Consider the following 20,769-nt stretch of genomic DNA (forward strand, 5'->3'; position numbering starts at 1 on the left):
TCAATACCACTTTCTCAAAATTTTTGCACAAGTGCAGTTTCTCCGTTTCCGCCAGCACTTTCACGAAAAGGGGATGTGACGAGGATAGGGCGGGGCCGGTCGCCCTGCCACATTTAGCTTCTTTTACACCCGTTTTCAGTTCAGGCACATGGACCGCCAAAGGATATGCCTAATTTATAATGAGGCGCAGCCTCCAGCAGCAAGGGAGGCTATCACAGACCAACGTACGCTGCCGGTCTACAATGAATTACACCCTGTGTTTTTGTATTGGGGTTTTAAGACAGTTCCCTTAGGGGTCTGTTCACACAGCATTTCTTGCCGGCAGAATTATGGCATGGACAACCACAGCAAAATTCCGCCAAAGGCCACATGGTGTCTGCCTCCCACTGTTTTCAATGGGAGGCAGAACTGAAGATTACAGGGCAGCTGTTCAAAGCCACAAGCAAAGCAAGAAGGGGCTTGAAGTCAGGGCAGCTGTCGATTCAATGGAGCTAAGCAGCTAGCAGGTCCATGGCCTCTAATATTAACAACTATTGCGCATTTTGACAGTGTGTGAACGGCCTCTTACAGTTTTTTGTTTTGTTTTTTTTTATTTCAAATCGCAGCATGCTCTGGGTGTGTCTTTTTTCAGGTGTTTTCCCACAGAGTTCTCTACTGGACAATGCATGAATTTCAAGGCTGTCCATTGTGCAGTTTTTGAAGCCAACATACTACAGCTCAGCCACCACTGACCTGAATGGGAGCGGAGCTGCAGTACCTTGGCATGACCACTACACAGTGGACTGAGCCTTCTGCTTCCATGTCTGTCCACTGTGTAGTACCCTGAAACAGCTGATCCCCTCGTCAGTCTGAAAGGACATTGAAATCAGAATTTCCCAGTAGTAAGTTCTGCCAAAACGCTGCACTTCATTGTGACATACTATCAAGAGCCCGCTGTGATCTTTTATCACATCTTATAAAACTTAGATGAAGGCAACGGATAATGTTTACATGAAGTATTGTTCAGAATGGTTTCCCGGTCTGTGTGTTATTTAGGTGCTAAGGCTCGATTCACACATCCGCAAATGGGTCCGCATCCGTTCCGCAATTTTGCGGAACGGGTGCGGACCCATTCATTTTCTATGGGGACGGAATGGATGCGGACAGCACACAGTGTGCTGTCCACATCCGCATTTGTGGAGCGCGGCCCTGATCTTCCGGTCCGCAAAAGATAGAACATGTCCTATTCTTGTCTGCAGCTGCGGACAAAAATAGGCATTTCTATAGGGGTGCCGGGGGGGTGTGTTGCGGGTCCGCAACACACCACGGACGTGTGAATGGAGCCTAATAGATGGTTAAGGCATGGCTGGGGCACTACAGGTGGATTACAAACTGCACTTGCAACCTGAATCAATATCAAGTACAGGCGTGGCCCGGTGGGTATCGCAGTTCAGCTGTTTCTGCAACAGCACCCTGAGGGCTCATACACAAAGGAACGTCCTGCCCTTTTCCATAAAACAAACAAGAATAGGACATGTTCTATACATGGGTACATGGGTGTGCTGTCGGCATCTTTTGCAGCCCTACTGAAGTGCATGAGCCTTTAGGCTACCTGCATATATTGCGGATTACGCTCGTTTTTTCCACGGAGATTCTCGTGCGGAAAGACCGCAGTGTAATACAGTACATCAGCTATGTGAATTGGCTTAGACAATCCTCATATATATACTTAGCTTTTTTTCTTCAGTGCAGAAACTAACATGTCGTGTGGATTTTGAAATCTGCAGCATGCCTATTCTTTGTGCGGATTTTACCCTTTTCAATGTGAGAGCTGCAGGAAAAACCTCATCAAAAATGTGGATTTTGATGCAGAAACTCACAGAAATCCACACGGAAATTTGTGGGGATTATCCGCTTGTCTACCGGCACCTGTGCAGATGTAGCCTTAGGGGTGTTTACCGCTCAGACAGTTATTCATCATGTTCACCATAAGACCAAATGCTCTGCAGCCGAGTGCAGAAATCACAAGACTTTTAGCCTCTGCCCTAGCCACAAAGAGTGAATGCTCATGGATATAGCCTCAACCTGCGTAAGGGCAGCCATTTTATCATATACCAATATGCTATATTGTACACCAGACAGACACTCTGCTAACTTCACAAATCCGCAGTGTGCCAACCAAAACAACAGACAAGAAACTGAATGGAAGTGGGCAAGGCCCTTCACCCTGTATTCATGTACAGGCCAGCAATGCAAGAAAAAGAGTTCATGTAAAACTGAAGTCACCTCAGACACTTTCTTTAAAAGGTTGTGACCATTCAACCATCAAAATGATGAAATTGGCAGCATGGGATTTAAAACGGCGCTGACATTCGATCTGGATCAATCCATCCCATATAAAATATCTTAAAACGTGGTACAAAAATATATGTTCACTGAATATGGCTGGATCATGAGGAGGATTTTACTGCCATCAAGTTCTTTTCCTCTGGAATACTTGGTCCGGTCTCTCTGGAGACTGTTGTTTTCTTGCTGGCCATAGTGGCAAATAGAGTGTCCATCATTCCCAAAACTTCGAGGAGTTCTTCCTGGTAACTGATTTCTTTTTCCAGTGTGTCTTGGAGCCTCAGAAATAATTTATCCACTACAGGTGACTGGTTTGTGACAGAAGAATATATGTCTAAAAACAAGAAGAAAATAAATTAATAAAGGAAAAAGGTTTGGACATGTTACACGCAGCCAAATACACTATTATCTCTGTTAAAATCAGACTGTTTCTGGTTACATTTTACCATATGTTTAAGGTCATACACAGTTGTTCAGTAGATTTCTATGTAAAGTGACTCCGAAGAGAGTAAAAAAAAAAAAAAAAAAAAAAAATCTAAGCAATTCCTCATTTAAAAAGTGTGGACACCTTTGGTGTCTCTCCCAATAATACATGCTGGATGTGGGGTCTGTGTGTCCCGGATGCTGCTGCATTCACTAGTTCTCATGTATTAGCGAAACTTCATTCCTGGACAGATTTCTTCTTTTACTGATCATGAAGGATTTCATCTCAGTTGAACTGACAGTCACCGATGCTGAGGAGTATGCGATTCCCTTCCACACAGCCTATGTGATTCTAACCCTTCAAATTGTCTTGTGTATTTTCCTTCCCATCTACACAGCCTGGGTTAGCTTTCCCTTCCCTCCACAATCTGATCTGCCATATATTATCATCTCCATGCCTCTGTCTATCTCTAACTAATAAAAGTGAGGGCAGACAGATCTATCTGTAAAAGGAGAGGTGATCTGACAGATTTATGCGAGATTCAGAATTACCAGCAGCTAGGCAAAGGACCAACACATACTCTGGACAAGCAAAATAGTAGACAATTTTTAATGAAGACAATATACAAAAGGTCATTAAAGGGGTTGTCATCTCGCCATTTGAAGGCGAGATGGGACTAAACCTAGACCACCAGGTGGCCGACATATTGCAGGACAGGCCGCTGCAGGGCACAGGATCTAGGCAAACAGCGTAGCACAGCAAGCTATGTACTGTACTCCACAATTTGCGTAGCTTCTGTGCACTCAACGGCCTGCTCTGCCATTTCCCGGCCACCTTGTGGATGGGGTTAAGTCCTAGCTCGCCTTATTAACGGCTAGATGAAATAACTATTTTAATGCTGCATTTATGAAGCAAATAAGCGATGAAAAAAAAAAAAATATGAAAAAGTTGCCCCTGCAGATCTAGCCGAATACAGTCAATGCAAAAACTGCCAGTAACGGCCTGTGTTTTGCTGTGACATTGCTGCCAGTATCTCAGCAGGACAAGTAAAACCTGCAGCAATAACTGACCTGCTGCAGGGATTGAAAGCCTGCAGTTCAATTTAGTTGATGCCATGGGTTTTTTCTGCAACATGTGGATGAGATTTCTAAAACGTCACCCACTTTGCTTGGGCTGTAAATTCTGCAGATGTAGTTGGCACACCACATGTGAATCCCCCTTACAGTGTAAACAGTGTTGGTGATCTAAGATGCAAGGACACACTTACCAATTACATTTTCTGCCACATTTAACAATATTGGGGCAAATCGAGGCTCTACCATGTGCCTGTTGTGAAAATAAAGAGGTACTCAGTTTTATTATATACATAGTAACTGCTGCTTTTCTGCAGAAAAAGTCACTTTGTTATCCATTATAACACATGCAATAATCTCTGATGCCGATAAAAATCATTTCATGTTTATTTTATTATGTGCAACATATATGAAGATAGTGCTCATTATTATGCAGGCGATTAAGCCAAAAGGAGTTATATGATGAAGTTTGGAAATATCAGAGATTCTCTGGACAAATATGGTGTCTTTAAAGGGATTATCCAGGATTAGGCTACTTTCACACTGGCGTTTTGGTTTCCGTTTGCGAGATCCGTTCAGAGCTCTCACAAGCGGTCCAAAACAGATCAGTTTTGCCCTAATGCATTCTGAATGGAAAAGGATCCACTCAGAATGCATCAGTTTTCCTCCGTTCCATCTCCATTCCCCTTTGGAGGCGGAAACAGAGCCAAACGGATCCGTCCTGACACACAATGTAAGTCAATGGGATCCGTTTTCACTGACACAATATGGTACAATAAAAAACGGATCCGTCCCCCATTGACGGATCCGTTTTGGCCACGTAAAGATAATACAAACGGATCCGTTCAGAAAGGATGCATGTGGTTGTATTATCTGTAGATGCGTTTGTGCATATCCGTGACGGATCCGCACCAAACGCGAGTGTGAAAGTGGCCTTAGAAACACATGGCTGCTATTTTTCAGATCTTGCACCAGAACATTCCCATGATTTCTATCTGGTATTGCAGCTCAGTCCCACTTAAGTGAATGGAGATAAATTGCAATACTACGCATAACCGTCCAAAGATGAAGAAAAATCAGCTGTGTTTTTCTAACCCTGAACAACCCCCTTTAATAGCAAACCTATCCATATATTTGGGATATATTTTTTACTTTTTATATACATATACCAGCACATGAACATTGAGTAAATTGACGTACTTGATGAGAAAGTTGAGCATTAAGCTGAGCTGTTTCTCATCCCTCCCGGCTAGGGCGTTTTTGAGAGTTCCTCTTCGTTCGATTTCATTCATCACTGCCACAGTCACTTCTGGGGTTGCGGTTCTAACCGGAGTCTAAGACAAAGACAAAAGAGACCCATTACGTAATACAATAGAAAGGTCTAGAGAGACACTGTGGGGACAAGATACCATGCTACACAAAAAATAAAGTCACTGCAACAAAAGGTATGGAAGCAATTACCTGATCCGAGAACCCATCCATTCAGCGGAAGGAAGAGGTCGAGATGCATGCTAGAGAAAATTAGGCTAGTTTCACACTAGTGTCTCTCTGAATACTACATGAATGCCGTCCGGCCCCATTAACTATAATGGGGGCCGGCAGAGATCTGGCAAATATGCTGAGAATTGGCCAAACTAAAAATGCTGCAATGCTGGACTCAGAGAGACCCAGCAGGTTGTTTGTTCCCTGCCGGATCTCACAAACGCTAGTGTGAAACTAGCCTTAGGTGGCGATACAGTGGCAAGCAGAGCTGCCGGTACCTAAAGGCCCCTTTACATGGCCCAACGTAGCAAACGGTTATCGGTAAGGAAGCATTCCTTCCCAGCAGGCACCTGCTGGTCAATGAAGGAGACCCCTGCATTTACATGCAGTGATCTCCTCCACAGTATGGGGAGGAGCAATCGCTAATTCCATCCCCATACAGAATCATTATTTGTAGGCAGCAGAACGTGATTAGACGGCACAATATGCTGCCGACAAACAATTCTATCACCTGATGAACAATCTTGTTCATCGGGTAATCGGCTGCACCTTTACATTGGCAGAAAATCACTAACGAGCATTCATACAAACACTCATTAGCGATAATCTGCCTGAACATCGGACAGTGTAAAAAAGGGGCCTTCACATCCACTGTGCCTGTGTAAATGAAGGTCAAGACCCCCCCCTCCCATGTCCTAATTCAGTTGCCTTCTCCCTGGGACTAGGCAGCACAGCCACATAATGGCACCAGTGATGTGTAATGCATATATGATGAATACCAAAAAACACCTCCTGGTCCATCTGGTCTGCCCTATATTATTTCCTTTTTATGCCCGCTTAGGACAGATCTATGACTATTCCAGGCAGGTTTACAGTCACTTACTGTATTATTTTCACCACACTTGCTGGAAAGTTTGTTCCAAGCATCCACTGCTCTTTTAGTAAAATAATGTTTTCTGACATTACTTCTGGTGTCTCCCCCAGTTCAGATTGCGCATTCTTGTGCTCACATTCAGTTTATTAAAAACACTTCCCTCCTGAACCGTACATAACCATTTAACATATTTAAAGGTTTGGAGCATATCCCCCCTTTGACTCCTTTTCTCAAGGCTATACAAATTACATTTTGTAACTCTCTCCTGATTTTTGAAGCCCATCATTCAATGCCTATTCATTAAACAGAGGTCTTTTAGCAGGGACAGTAAGAGGTCTTAATTTTCTTTAGTCCATCAAGCCATGGAAGGCTCAAAACGCAAAGCCAAAGCCATGCTTGCACAATGCAGCTTGTGGTCTCTTACCTCTAGCACAGCATCAAGAGCTGCAGACACCTGGAAACCTCTGAGCAGCTGGTCGTATGTCTTTAAGCGCTGTCTTACTGGTTTACTGACAATGAAGTCATCCTGTAGAGAAGAAGAGATAATCCAGGACACTGCTGTATTCAATCAGAAAATTACCTATTGCTTAGGTAACATTTTTATGTTAAACATATTTCAGTGCTTTTTTTGTTTTCCATGTCACCATCTATATTTAAAATAAATCCTAAAATCCTGCAGTTTTTACACTAAACAATCATAGGCTTCCTTTTTTATACAGATCGCTTTCAGCAGTCAGCACATTATCATCACAGGTGGGCTTACATGGACAGATAACACATGATTCTCCATTCACAATAGGCGATGGTTAAAGCTTATCTACCCCCCCACCCCCTCGCTGCATAATGTCCTCTGCACAGGTCATAGAGCACGTCTAGAAAACTCAATGAGTCAACTCCTCTGCATTGTGACTATGGTCTGTGTGGCTGCTGTAAATTATCTCTCTAAATGTTGATCAGGCAAGATGGCTGCCCCCATAATCACGGACAGTAGCAAAAAAAATAAAGGGTCATACATTGCCTTTAAAACAAAGCACTGACAAGCACTGCTTTTCTACCCAAATATACACAGAAAAATCGGCTTTGTCTATACGCCCAGACTCCATTGCCTTCCTATGCCGGAGGCTCTTCAGCCGCTTTACCTGTTTCGGCATGTAGTCCTTCCCTTTCACAAACATTCGGTATCTGGGATGTTTCTTCGCAACAGGTTCATTCGACTTCTTCTCCTCAGGCTTCCGATGTTTTACATTCAAGACGCTATTGGTCATTCCCACCACAATCATTTCATCATCGGGCTGAAGAGAGAAACACCTCAATAGTTAATAAGGGTGTAACCCCTCCTAAAACATTCACACCAGTTCACTGTTACCTCGAATGGCTGTAAGGCAACGCTAAACAAGGCTATAGGTTTTACTTGATGGTAAGGAGGCCATACTAGTGTCTCTTCACTCACTTCTAGCGGCACGCATGGACTGGCACATTCTAGGGTCTCACAGCGCCCCATTGAGGCCGATAGTTAACCCATGAAATAAGAGACATGACTAGCATACAGATCTGACATGTTACATACTTACAGCCAAGGCGAGGCTTAAGATTGAGGCAGCATAGTCAAAACTATGAACAACTTTGTAGTTCATTGTGCTGTAGACCTTCACGTGCCTGACGAGGAGAAAAGTATGAAATCAGATTAGGTCTAGTAAATAGCCAAAGAGGCCTTCACCTATCAAAAACAGCACTCCTAACACCACGACAAGCCAGCAATAAAAATACAGAGCGTTCTTATTTAACCCTTTCGCTACATAACATGCCACAAGTATAAGGGAACAAAGCTCTAGCTGCGAAATTCGGAAAGTAGCACTTGTCTGACGTTGAGAGAGCGGGAAGAAAGGGTGTACTGCCCAGCTGGGTAGAACAGGGAGCGGCGAGTAACGTTAGAAAGAAAATTCACAGCCAGTTGTCATCTTCCTGCAAGATGCCCCTAGTGTGTGACTTTTGTCTGTACCGATCAGAGAGAACGTATGCCTTGTGTCACATTTAGGAGGATACACATCTAACCCATCAGCATAATCCGACCTCTGGTTGATGTTTACTGGTATCTGGATTTCAGAGATTTTTGGGCCCTTTAGTTCTGGTGATTATATCAAGATTTGTACCTGCTGACCGCATATTACTGCAGTGTGCGAGCTGTTTTTAAGAGTAGCTCACTGATTTTTTGAATTTTTCTGTACACCCCAAAAGCCCTGCCAGTCAAATGTGTTAAAAGGATTTTACAATCGGACTGTCTAACAACCCCAGGACCCTCACCGATTGGCGAAAGAAGGGAATGCCAATGAGTTGCACTGCCAGGCACACATGTCTAGTTGGAAATCTATTATTTTAAATGTTATAAAAATGTTGATTTTGAAACTGGTAACAATATTTTGACTGAACTTTATGTTACCCGAACCTTTGACACTAAAACCTACCGGTCTAGTGATCCAGACAGCAGCCTCTGACCAGAGCTACTAAGGCACAGGCTGGTTACGGTTTTGTGATGATTTCTTAATGACACCAATAACTGTCCTCCCTTCAGCAGGTCCCACACTTTCACATATCTACCACCTAAAGGAGAATGAAACAAATGATTAGAAAATACCATATTAAAAGTGAGATGAGTTAACCTTGACATGGACCAGTCAGTGTGGTTGCTGCGATGTTTTGTGGAAATTCCAGCTACACTCATGAAGTAGCTAAAAATGTCATTGCTTTTTTTTTTTTTTTATAAAGCAGACCGTCGCGTTAAATGGGTTTTCAGGGATTTTGATACTGAGTGATGACCTATCCTCAAGATAGTTAATCAGTATCTGATCAGTGGGGTCCGACACCCAGGACTCCCGAAGATCAGCTGTTTGAAAAGGCACCATTCACTTCAAAGGTGCCGAGTGCGATACCAAGCACAGCCGCTATACAATGTACGGCACTGTGTTTGGTAAGCATGGAGAAGGCCGTGGTGCCGGTGCTTTCTCAAACAGCTGATTGGCAGGGAAGCCTATGGATATGTAATAGGATACATCACATATAGTGACACAACAAGTTCAGAACTTGTAGTAAACGCTGCCCCCATGAAGTGCTGGAGAAATGAGAGGGGTCCAGTGAGGACAGCAACCACATATTCTGTACAGTATCAAGAGATTTTATTAGCTCTGAACTATGTGCCAGCTCCAAGGCGTTGAGTAATGCAGTCAGTTCACTGCGTTACTGATTATATATTGATAGGATAGCATCTTGCAGTTGATGGAGATTTGAGGGATGCACATCCAGGGCACGAAGCTCCCATTCCACCACATCCCAAAGATGCTCTATTGGGCTGAGATCTGGTGACTGTGGGGGCCATTTTAGTACAGTGAACTCATTGTCATGTTCAAGAAACCAATTTGAAATGATTCGAGCTTTGTGACATGGTGCATTATCCTGCTGGAAGTAGCCATCAGAGGTTGGATACATGTTCTCATTCTGTTTACGCCAAATTCGGACCATTTGAATGTCTCAACAGAAATCGAGACCAGGCAACATTTTTCCAGTCTTCAACAGTCCAATTTTGGTGAGCTCGTGCAAATTGTAGCCTCTTTTTCCTATTTGTAGGGGAGATGAGTGGTACCCGGTGGGGTCTTCTGCTGTTGTAGCCCATCCGCCTCAAGGTTGTGCGTGTTGTGGCTTCACAAATGCTTTGCTGCATACCTCGGTTGTAACGAGTGGTTATTTCAGTCAATGTTGCTCTTCTATCAGCTTGAATCAGTCGGCCCATTCTCCTCTGACCTCTAGCATCCACAAGGCATTTTTGCCCACAGGACTGCCGCATACTGGATGTTTTTCCCTTTTCACACCATTCTTTGTAAACCCTAGAAATGGTTGTGCGTGAAAATCCCAGTAACTGAGCAGATTGTGAAATACTCAGACCGGCCCGTCTGGCACCAACAACCATGCCACGCTCAAAATTGCTTAAATCACCTTTCTTTCCCATTCTGACATTCAGTTTGGAGTTCAGGAGATTGTCTTGACCAGGACCACCCCCCTAAATGCATTGAAGCAACTGCCATGTGATTGGTTGACTAGATAATTGCATTAATGAGAAATAGAACAGGTGTTCCTAATAATTCTTTAGGTGAGTGTATATATATGTGTATATATATATATATATATATATATATATATATATATATATATATACTGTACACTCCCCTAAAGAATTATTAGGAACACCATACTAATACGGTGTTGGACCCCCTTTTGCCTTCAGAACTGCCTTAATTCTACGTGGCATTGATTTAACAAGGTGCTGATAGCATTCTTTAGAAATGTTGGTCCATATTGATAGGATAGCATCTTGCAGTTGATGGAGATTTGAGGGATGCACATCCAGGGCACGAAGCTCCCGTTCCACCACATCCCAAAGATGCTCTATTGGGTTGAGATCTGGTGACTGTGGGGGCCATTTTAGTACAGTGAACTCATTGTCATGTTCAAGAAACCAATTTGAAATGATTCGAGCTTTGTGACATGGTGCATTATCCTGCTGGAAGTAGCCATCAGAGGATGGGTACATTGTGGTCATGAAGGGATGGACATGGTCAGAAACAATGCTCAGGTAGCCCTTGGCATTTAAACGATGCCCAATTGGCACTAAGGGGCCTAAAGTGTGCCCAGAAAACATCCCCCACACCATTACACCACCACCACCAGCCTGCACAGGGGTAACAAGGCATGATGGATACATGTTCTAATTCTGTTTACGCCAAATTCGGACTCTACCATTTGAATGTCTTAACAGAAATCGAGACTCATCAGACCAGGCAACATTTTTCCAGTCTTCAACAGTCCAATTTTGGTGAGCTCGTGCAAATTGTAGCCTCTTTTTCCTCTTTGTAGTGGAGATGAGTGGTACCCGGTGGGGTCTTCTGCTGTTGTAGCCCATCCGCCTCAAGGTTGTGCGTGTTGTGGCTTCACAAATGCTTTGCTGCATACCTCGGTTGTAACGAATGGTTATTTCAGTCAACGTTGCTCTTCTATCAGCTTGAATTAGTCGGCCCATTCTCCTCTGACCTCTAGCATCCACAAGGCATTTTTGCCCACAGGACTGCCGCATACTGGATGTTTTTCCCTTTTCACACCATTCTTTGTAAACCCTAGAAATGGTTGTGAGTGAAAATCCCAGTAACTGAGCAGATTCTAAAATACTCAGACCGGCCCGTCTGGCACCAACAACCATGCCACGCTCCAAATTGCTTAAATCACCTTTCTTTCCCATTCTGACATTCAGTTTGGAGTTCAGGAGATTGTCTTGACCAGGACCACACCCCTAAATGCATTGAAGCAACTGCCATGTGATTGGTCGACTAGATAATTGCATTTATGAGAAATAGAACAGGTGTTCCTAATAATTCTTTAGGCGAGTGTATATCCATGTCCCTTATTACAAAACACTACAGTTCACTGTTAGTCGCCAAGATACAAGCCAAATAAAATCTGGAGAGGCAGCTGGACTGAAACTACATGGGAAGTGACCTCCATACCTGCAGAGACGAGAAGCCCCCCTGAAGGGAAGAGCAGGACACTCTCCACAGGTTGTTCATGTTGCATGGTCATCACGCTGTTTTCTGTTCGAGCATCAAAAACCTTTACAGTATGATCATAGGAGCCTGTGATATAACACCGATAATAAGAGTTAGAGACAACATAATAGGGATGAATGTGTCTATATAAAAAGTACAGACAGCAAAAAACAACCAGTCCACTAAATTATCTACAGACCATTAAGAGTTAGGGCCATTATACACATGCTGGGGATCGGGGGAACTGTCGAGGGTAAGCGTTCGGACACACATTCCCAATAATTGCCTGGTGTAAATGCTCACTCACTGGGGATCACATCTTTTATGCAGCATATAAAATCCTCATTTGCCAGCAGCACATCGCCCTGTTTAAAGAGGAACTGGCAGCTGGCAAACAATAGATTTGTATGGGGACGAGTGATCGCAGTAGTGATTTTTCATCCCCCTACTTAGAGGGCAATTGCTGCATGTTAAAGCAGCTTCACCTCTGCTGACTATCAGACAATTATCGGGAACATTCAGTTCATTCCCCATAATTGCCTGTGGATCAGGCCTTCAGGCCATTTTCACACAGCATAACGTCATTCCTCCAGCCGTTCTAAGACTCAGATCAAAATAGGATCCTACGATCATCAGAACCCTGTTATGTAGAACGGCAGCAGCATTGCCACCATGATACAGTCACATTTCAGCATTTGTATTACAGCTTTACGAAAGCAGCCTTAGGGTACGGCTCCATGGAGAGCTGCGCGACAGCGGTCGTGGCCAGGTTCCCAGCATAGCGGTGATCCCATTGAAATGAATGGGATTGCCGTGCTAGTCACAAGTAATCCAGCAGTGTTGGATTTCTTGCATCTCGCGTGTAAATCCCATTCACTTCTATGGGATCACCGCTCCTGGCCGTGACCAGTGCCGCCGTGTAGCCTTACCCTTGGGGGTGCCAATAAACAGCACACAACTGTGTCTATAAATGACCTTTTAGCCATTTCAGGACAACGGAGGCACATTATTCCTAAATCTTGAGATTAGGGTGGCCACTATGAAAAGTCCCTTATTCCACTGCTACAGCTAGTGGCTAATCACTGTAACGTCACACCCCACTATACCTAAGACACCGCTGCCTCAAGTAGAGCCTTTTAAAAGGGTCTTATTATTCCAATTACTTCTTATATAAGCATAAGTAACAATTGATAATAGGGCAGGCCGAATGTAGAGAGACAAGCTGCTGCTATGATGTGTTGATGGCCAATCCACAATAAGAGAACACAGTCTTATACCAGCCAAATACTTGCTTCAATAAGCCTCTGCCAGGGGAGCAAAACCCAACATGCCCAATCCTTTTTCTATCATGGCATTCAGGCTGAGTGGACATTAATTAGTGCATACTGTCATCTACAAGCAGGGTTTGTATTGTATTCATGAAGCTGAGGGGGTCAGATGTCTCCAAGTTTGCAGATCTTGCTCTTTATCACCTGGATAGCTCACGCTTGTAAAGGGGATCCTGGATATATATGGACATTGCTGTATACGCAGTTCACTAACATCCTAGAAAAGCTTTCGTCATATGTGACCTATCATGTTAAGTAATAGGCAGGACTCCTAATAAACAAGCCTTATCATAACTTTAGTTGGATGTCATTTTATAGCAGCATACACCCTTTGACAGGATCCATCCAGTTCATACAATACTCGGCTGAGTGATGAGCAACTGCACTGCAGATTCAGTCATATCCAGTCTTCGCTTGGTGTAAGAAAATATAATAAATCGTAGGGTGGAAGACTAGCGGCATAGTGCACAAATACATGCAAGGATTCATTTAATAAAAATAAAGCAAGAAGTCTTTAAGACGAGGTACCTGTAACAAACAGATCGTCATTGAGTTTACTCGCACAGCCGCAGCGCACGTAGTCCGTATGCTCTTTGTAGGTGGAGATTTCTATGCCATTTGGAATGTCCCAGATTTTGGACGCATAGTCATCTGAGCCGGACACAATCCGAAACTTATCTGCAGTGAAATCCACAAAATGCACCGCTCTAAGGAAACACAGAGGCGACATTGTATTGTACAGCCATAGCTAGCATCATATTACCGGGAAGGGACCTGAGCTTTCCCATTAACAAAACCTTACTTCAGAAACCATTTACTTTGACTCAGAAGCCCCAACTATATTAACCAATAGCACCATGTTACAGGGGTTCCCCGCAATACAAATTTTATCAACTAACCACAGGACAGGTGATAAAAATGTCTGCTGGATGGGGGCCCATCGACCACTCGAATGTCTGAATGAAGACTCAGTGGAGCATGCGTGCCGCTCCAATCAGAGTCTATGGGTCTGGTGAAGACAGCCGAGTATAGTGCATGCTTGACCATTGCTCCACTCAGATTCCCAATTGTGGTCATGCAGTATGATGGATAGGGGGCTTGGGACTTCTGTTCTACAGAATGAAGGATGTCCCGTTGATCGCCTATTCTGAAGAGAGATGATAAATGACAATTGTGGTGAAAATCCCTTTGAGGCTGAGTTGACACGTAGTCTTTGGCAGTTTTTATTTTTTTTAAGGTCACAGTTGCAGCCAAGATGCTTAAACTTTATAGCAGAATAATGAAAAGTCTACACACACAAAGCAGCACACTCTGGGCATAGGCTTCTCCAAAAGGCCTGAGAAACTCCAGAATACATACTGACAAAACAACGCCAAATAAAAAAAAAAGGACTTTAAAAACATTATATTTAAAAAACATTTGCCTTTTGACAAACTGTTTAAAACGCCAGAAAAAAATTGTATCAAATAGGCCTAAAGTGGCTGCATGAAATTAAAGGGGTTATCCAGGAACTGATAATGACGACCTATCCTTAGGATAGGTCATCACTATCACATTGCAGGGGGTCCGCGTCCTTGCTGATCCGTTGTCTCAAGGAGCCGCCGTGCTCACTGGAGCTCTGATGAGAGCGGAGGGCTCAAGCACAGGACCGTGCATTGTATAGCGGCCGTGCTTGGTATTGCAGCTCAGCCCCTTTGACTTGAATGGGGCTGAGCTGCAGCGATGTGAACGATGTGCAGTGATATCACGTGGCCTAGGAAGACGCCCGGCCTCTTCTAGCAGCTGATCCTGAGAATAGGTCACCAATAAGAAATCCTGGATAACCCCTTTAAGTATAAAAAACAACAACAACTTTTAAGCCACTGAACAACATGACAGGTTGTGTTTTGCCACACTGGATATTAACAGATAAAAAGACTATTAAAGATATGAGACAAATCGTAGTGATAACTGCCCGTGATACTAGAGACACTTACTTGCTATGTCCGATGAATTGTCTCAAAGCAGCCTTTCCATTGATATCAAACAGCTGCACCACACTGTCTTCACAGCCCGCCGCGAGCAACTTCCCATCGCCTCGATATGTTCCACAATAGGCGGTGTCCTTAAAGCGGGAAAATGTTTTGATAGGCTCCTGAGAATATCTGCCATAGATGTGGATCTGAAGGGTGGAAACAAGAATAGGATTAAAGAAGTTTAAAAGGTTCGACACTGGACTTTTAAAGGGGTTGTCCGGGTTTAGAGCTGAACCCGGACAACCCCTTTAACTATAGGCGACCCATAAAGTGCTCAATACCGTGGGAATTATTAAAGCGTTTGTCTGACAGTTGAAAAGGTCTTACAAAAAAAGCTAAAATGGCTTACAAAGCAATAGTCAAATCATCAATCCCTCTGAAGCCTCCACTTCCAGGGACCCCCTGTACAGCTGCTAATGCAGGGGACATGTAGCAAATGACCAAAGCGAGCTCTGTGCAGGCTGTTAAAGAGGCCAAACAGATTGGACAGAAGATGGTTGAACAAGCAAACATCTGGTAAACTATCATTTTGCAAACACAGGTATAAACATTTTAGTCTATATTGGCCATTACACTTGATCACACCGCCCATACAAATTCAATGAAATGGGGCGAGGGACGAAAGATCCTGGATAAGCCCTTCTCCTCAGCAGCTGACTCTTTACACGTATGTGACATTCATATGTAATGAATATATCAGCACAGTATTTCAAACCTTCAAAAGGAAATTAAGATCATAAGTAAATATATGACTAGTCCAGTGCTGCTCTACCAGCCAGTACTTACCCGGGTAGATGCGGTGACCGCATAATTACACGGCTGTACAGGTGAAAAGTCAATTTGTGTTACAGCACCAAATTCCTTTATCTGAACGGGAGTCTAATAAATACAAAAAAGAAACCGAAAAGCCACATTTAATAAGATAAGTCACAACAAACAGGCTCATTCTAGGTTACAAATGTAACCTCTTCAGGTTTCAGCCAGTAATGGTTCTTCCTCCCTCCAAACATTTAATTTAGGCTAGGGCTACACGACGACATGTGTCGCGCGACACATATGGTACAACTACACTGCAACATCTGTCGCGCGACATGCTGCTGGTGTCGCACTGTGACATGCTGCGATTGCGACAGTTGCAGAAAAATCTATTTTGGATGGGTTTGTTGCGACTGTCGTGTCACAATATGTCACAGTGCGAAACCATAGACTATCATTGCCATCTCTATGTCTGGGATGATCTAAACCCATACATGGACAGGAGAAAGGTTTGTGATCCTCCTCCTCCTCTCACTCCAGGCTTCCGTCTTGTCCCCCTCCACAGTAGCTAAAGTGAGAGCTGCAATTACAAAATAGGCAGCTCTCACTTCCGTCTGCTCTAATTTAGCAGGTGGAACCATTAGAATGACCCCCAGCAGCCACAAAGGCCGAGCTGGAGTTATCTAAAGCAGTACTGTCCTGTTCTGCATAAATAAACCAAGCTCAAGCTAATCAGTGGGGGCTTGGGCTACTTTTATGAGAGTGCAGGAAAATGATATAACCGTATTGTGCCAAGAGCAATTATTCCACAGTGTGGTGCATCTACATAGGGAGAATGAATAAAGGGTATATTAGATGGGAAGTTTTTCTTTATGAACACTCGTTAGCGATCATCTTGCAGTCTAATGCTGCCTCCGATTGCCCAATGAAGGCGCAATCGCTCGATCAGCAGGCAATTCAGACCTTTCAGCATGCTGAAAGATCTAGATTTGCAGGCAGCAGATCGTGCTGTGTCCTGCATGGGGACAGCGATCGCTCCTCCCCGTGCTTCAAAGGACATCACTGCATGTAATAGCAGCAGTGTCCTCTGCTAGCAATCTGGAGAATGCCAGGAGGGAACGCTTCCCTCCCAACAATCGCTTGCAGCATCGGGGTGTCTAATACAGCCTTAACCCCTTAAGGACTCGGCCCTATTTCACCTTACGGACTTGGCCATTTTTTGCAAATCTGACCAGTGTCACTTTAAGTGCTGATAACTTTAAAACGCTTTGACTTATCCAGGCCATTCTGAGACAGTTTTTTCGTCACACATTGTACTTCATGACACTGGTGAAATGAAGTAAAAAAAAAAATATTGTATTTATAAAAAAAAATACCAAATTTACCAAAAAATTTAAAAGAATTGCAAATTTCCAAGTTTCAATTTCTCTACTTCTATAATACATAGTAATACCTACAAAAATAGTTATTACTTTACATTCCCCATATGTCTACTTCATGTTTGGATCATTTTGGGAATGATATTTTATTTTTTGGGGATGTTACAAGGCTTAGAAGTTTAGAAGCAAATCTTGAAATTTTCAAAAACCAAATTTTCAGGGACCAGTTCAGGTCTGAAGTCACTTTGCGAGGCTTACATAATAGAATCCACCCAAAAACGACCCCATTCTATAAACTACCCCCCTCAAGGTATTCAAAACTGATTTTACAAACTTTGTTAACCCTTTAGGTGTTCCACAAGAATTAATGGAAAATAGAGATACAATTTCAAAATTTCACTTTTTGGGCAGATTTTCCATTTTAATAAATTTTTTCCAGTTACAAAGCAAGGGTTAACAGCCAAACCAAACTCAATATTTATGGCCCTGATTCTGTAGTTTACAGAAACACCCCATATGTGGTCGTAAACAGCTGTACGGGCACACAGCAGGGCGCAGAAAGAAAGTAATGCCATACGGTTTTTGGAAGGCAGATTTTGCTGGACTGTTTTTTTTGACACCATGTCCCATTTGAAGCCCCCCTGATGCACCCCTAGAGTAGAAACTCCAAAAAAGTGACCCCATTTTAGAAACTACGGGATAGGGTGGCAGTATTGTTGGTACTAGTTTAGGGTACATATGATTTTTGGTTGGAATGATTTCAGCGGGCATCCTGTCACAATTAACCCCGCCATGCCGCAATCTACTTTTAAACTTAGGACGTACCGGTACGTCCTAAGTCCCTAAGGGGTTAAAGGGGTTGTCTCATTTCAGCAAATAACATTTATCATGTATAGAAAGTTAATACAAGGCACTTACTAATCTATTGTGATTGTCCATATTGACTTCTTTGCTGGCTGGATTCCTTTTTCCATCACATAGCGTGACCAAGCACGACCACCACTGATGGAATGCAAGGTGGTTGTAACCATGGAAACGAGCAGTGTATAATGTGATAGAAAAATGAATCAAGCCAGCAAAGGAGGCAATATGGACAGTCACAATACATTAGTAAGCGCCTTGTATTAACTTTCTCTACATAATAAATGCTTTTTGCTGAAGTGAGACGACCCCATTTAACTCTCAAAATCACGGGCCAAAACAATCGCTTGACAATACACAGCGCAGATTTGCAAATATTGGAATAATACGATAATTTCGCATCCTTAGGTGTGTTCTGCAAAGGATAGAACATGTCCTATTCTCGGCCACAAAATGTGGTTCATGAACCCATTGAAGTCAATGGTTCCGCAAAAAAAAAACTGATGCATCTGTATTTTGCGGATCCACATTTTGCAGACCGCAAAATACATACGGTCGTGTACATAAGGCCTAATGGGAAATAACCTGGATGGAAATATGAAGAGGAGAATTTGACTCATCACACTGTACACGAGTTACCTTGTAGCGCCTCCAGTACAGCGTATCCTGTGTGATCTTCTCCCCAAGCTTGGGGTAAGATGGGACGGCCACAGGCTTGTATGATGACATCTTCCTTGCTCAAGGTACTAGAAGGTCTCCTTTTATTTTCCCTGAACACCTAGAACAATTATAAAAAGTGATTTAGAAAAAGTAGTAACAAAATATGTGCACAGACAATATCCTGGATTGAAACATGAAATCGTAGATGTAGAAATTTTCTTCTCCGGATACGGCCGCGCACATCTGGCATAAGCCGCATGTGCTAAAGGAAGTCTTGTACACGCCAAAACCTGCACCGTTTTTAGCAGAATGTGAATGGGATTTTGTAGAACACTGTACATTCGCATTGTACTCTGTACACAATTTTGCAATGTCTGAACAGTCTCTCGTCACCAGTGCTTGACTGTCTGTCACTCCAGGGTGACCACCACTCCACTGAACCCGTAGCTGCCAGTAACAGCTGATTGGCTGGGGGTCTGACATATGGCACCCCCAATCTCATATTTAAGATGCAACCTATGGAGAGGTAATCAATATGTTGGCCCAGAAAATCCCTATAACATTAGCAGAGAAGTGACAGACTGCTGAAGAAAGATGACAGGTTTCATTAAGATCCCCCTCCCCCATACATATAGGAGAAAAGTTGGCAAACCTGCCTCACTCCTAGCAACCAGCCAGTGACTGTGTCTATGGGCACCTTATTCAAGAACTTTCAGCTTGCCAGCTGTTGGTGTGAAACTATAACTCCCAGCATGCTTCATTCCCTGATCTAAGGCTACATTCACAGGTTCAGGACCTGATGAGGATGAGACACACATTCCACAACTAAATCCATGAGAACTGCAGACGTTCCACATCGAATACAAGTGGATGGAGTTAACCCCATTCATATGATGTGGACGTGGAGCAGAAAAAAAAAAATCTGTGGCATGTGCATTATTTGTCCCATTAAAGGGGCCCTCCAGGATTAAATATTGATGACCTAGCCCTAGCAGGCAGAGGGCTGCCCCAGGAGCCCTAGCAGGCAGAGGGCTGCCCCAGGAGCCCTAGCAGGCAGAGGGCTGCCCCAGGAGCCCTAGCAGGCAGAGGGCTGCCCCAGGAGCCCTAGCAGGCAGAGGGCTGCCCCAGGAGCCCTAGCAGGCAGAGGGCTGCCCCAGGAGCCCTAGCAGGCAGAGGGCTGCCCCAGGAGCCCTAGCAGGCAGAGGGCTGCCCCAGGAGCCCTAGCAGGCAGAGGGCTGCCCCAGGAGCCCTAGCAGGCAGAGGGCTGCCCCAGGAGCCCTAGCAGGCAGAGGGCTGCCCCAGGAGCCCTAGCAGGCAGAGGGCTGCCCCAGGAGCCCTAGCAGGCAGAGGGCTGCCCCAGGAGCCCTAGCAGGCAGAGGGCTGCCCCAGGAGCCCTAGCAGGCAGAGGGCTGCCCCAGGAGCCCTAGCAGGCAGAGGGCTGCCCCAGGAGCCCTAGCAGGCAGAGGGCTGCCCCAGGAGCCCTAGCAGGCAGAGGGCTGCCCCAGGAGCCCTAGCAGGCAGAGGGCTGCCCCAGGAGCCCTAGCAGGCAGAGGGCTGCCCCAGGAGCCCTAGCAGGCAGAGGGCTGCCCCAGGAGCCCTAGCAGGCAGAGGGCTGCCCCAGGAGCCCTAGCAGGCAGAGGGCTGCCCCAGGAGCCCTAGCAGGCAGAGGGCTGCCCCAGGAGCCCAGCAGGCAGAGGATTGCCCCCGCAGCCCGGTAGACAGAGGATATGACAGCTGGCTACCCAGGAGAATGATACCGGTGCCGCACCATGTGACCAGAGCGCAAAGCCGGCGATATTACCAGGATAATGTATACCGCACTATAAGAACAGCGCTCCAGACCATTCATACCAGTCCAAAACCCAGTCACCTACCCAGTGCCCCGGCCAGCAGCGCACACGTCCGGTCTACCTCACCACCGGGCAGTCACGTTGCCGGAATCACCCGTGTCAGCGGCCATCTTGCCTCATGACGTACTTCCGGTAAAGGCGCGATGATTAGACGTCA

General features: G+C 44.6%; 1 protein-coding gene across 1 annotated transcript; it reads right to left on the reverse strand.

Moving 5' to 3' along the window:
* Positions 1–2,178: 2,178 nt before the first annotated feature.
* UTP15 (UTP15 small subunit processome component) lies at positions 2,179–20,757 on the reverse strand. The gene is made up of 13 exons (XM_040421458.1): positions 20,637–20,757; positions 18,742–18,880; positions 15,893–15,985; positions 15,068–15,252; positions 13,620–13,798; positions 11,725–11,850; positions 8,641–8,776; positions 7,750–7,834; positions 7,318–7,470; positions 6,603–6,704; positions 5,023–5,156; positions 4,017–4,075; positions 2,179–2,659 (listed from the first exon to the last, which is right to left on the reverse strand). The coding sequence occupies exons 2-13, from the start codon at positions 18,829–18,831 to the stop codon at positions 2,430–2,432; spliced, it is 1,572 nt and encodes a 523-aa protein (XP_040277392.1). The 5' UTR covers positions 18,832–18,880; positions 20,637–20,757; the 3' UTR covers positions 2,179–2,429.
* Positions 20,758–20,769: the final 12 nt, after the last annotated feature.

Source organism: Bufo bufo, chromosome 2, assembly GCF_905171765.1.
Source record: "Bufo bufo chromosome 2, aBufBuf1.1, whole genome shotgun sequence".
Classification (NCBI taxonomy): Eukaryota; Metazoa; Chordata; class Amphibia; order Anura; family Bufonidae; genus Bufo; species Bufo bufo.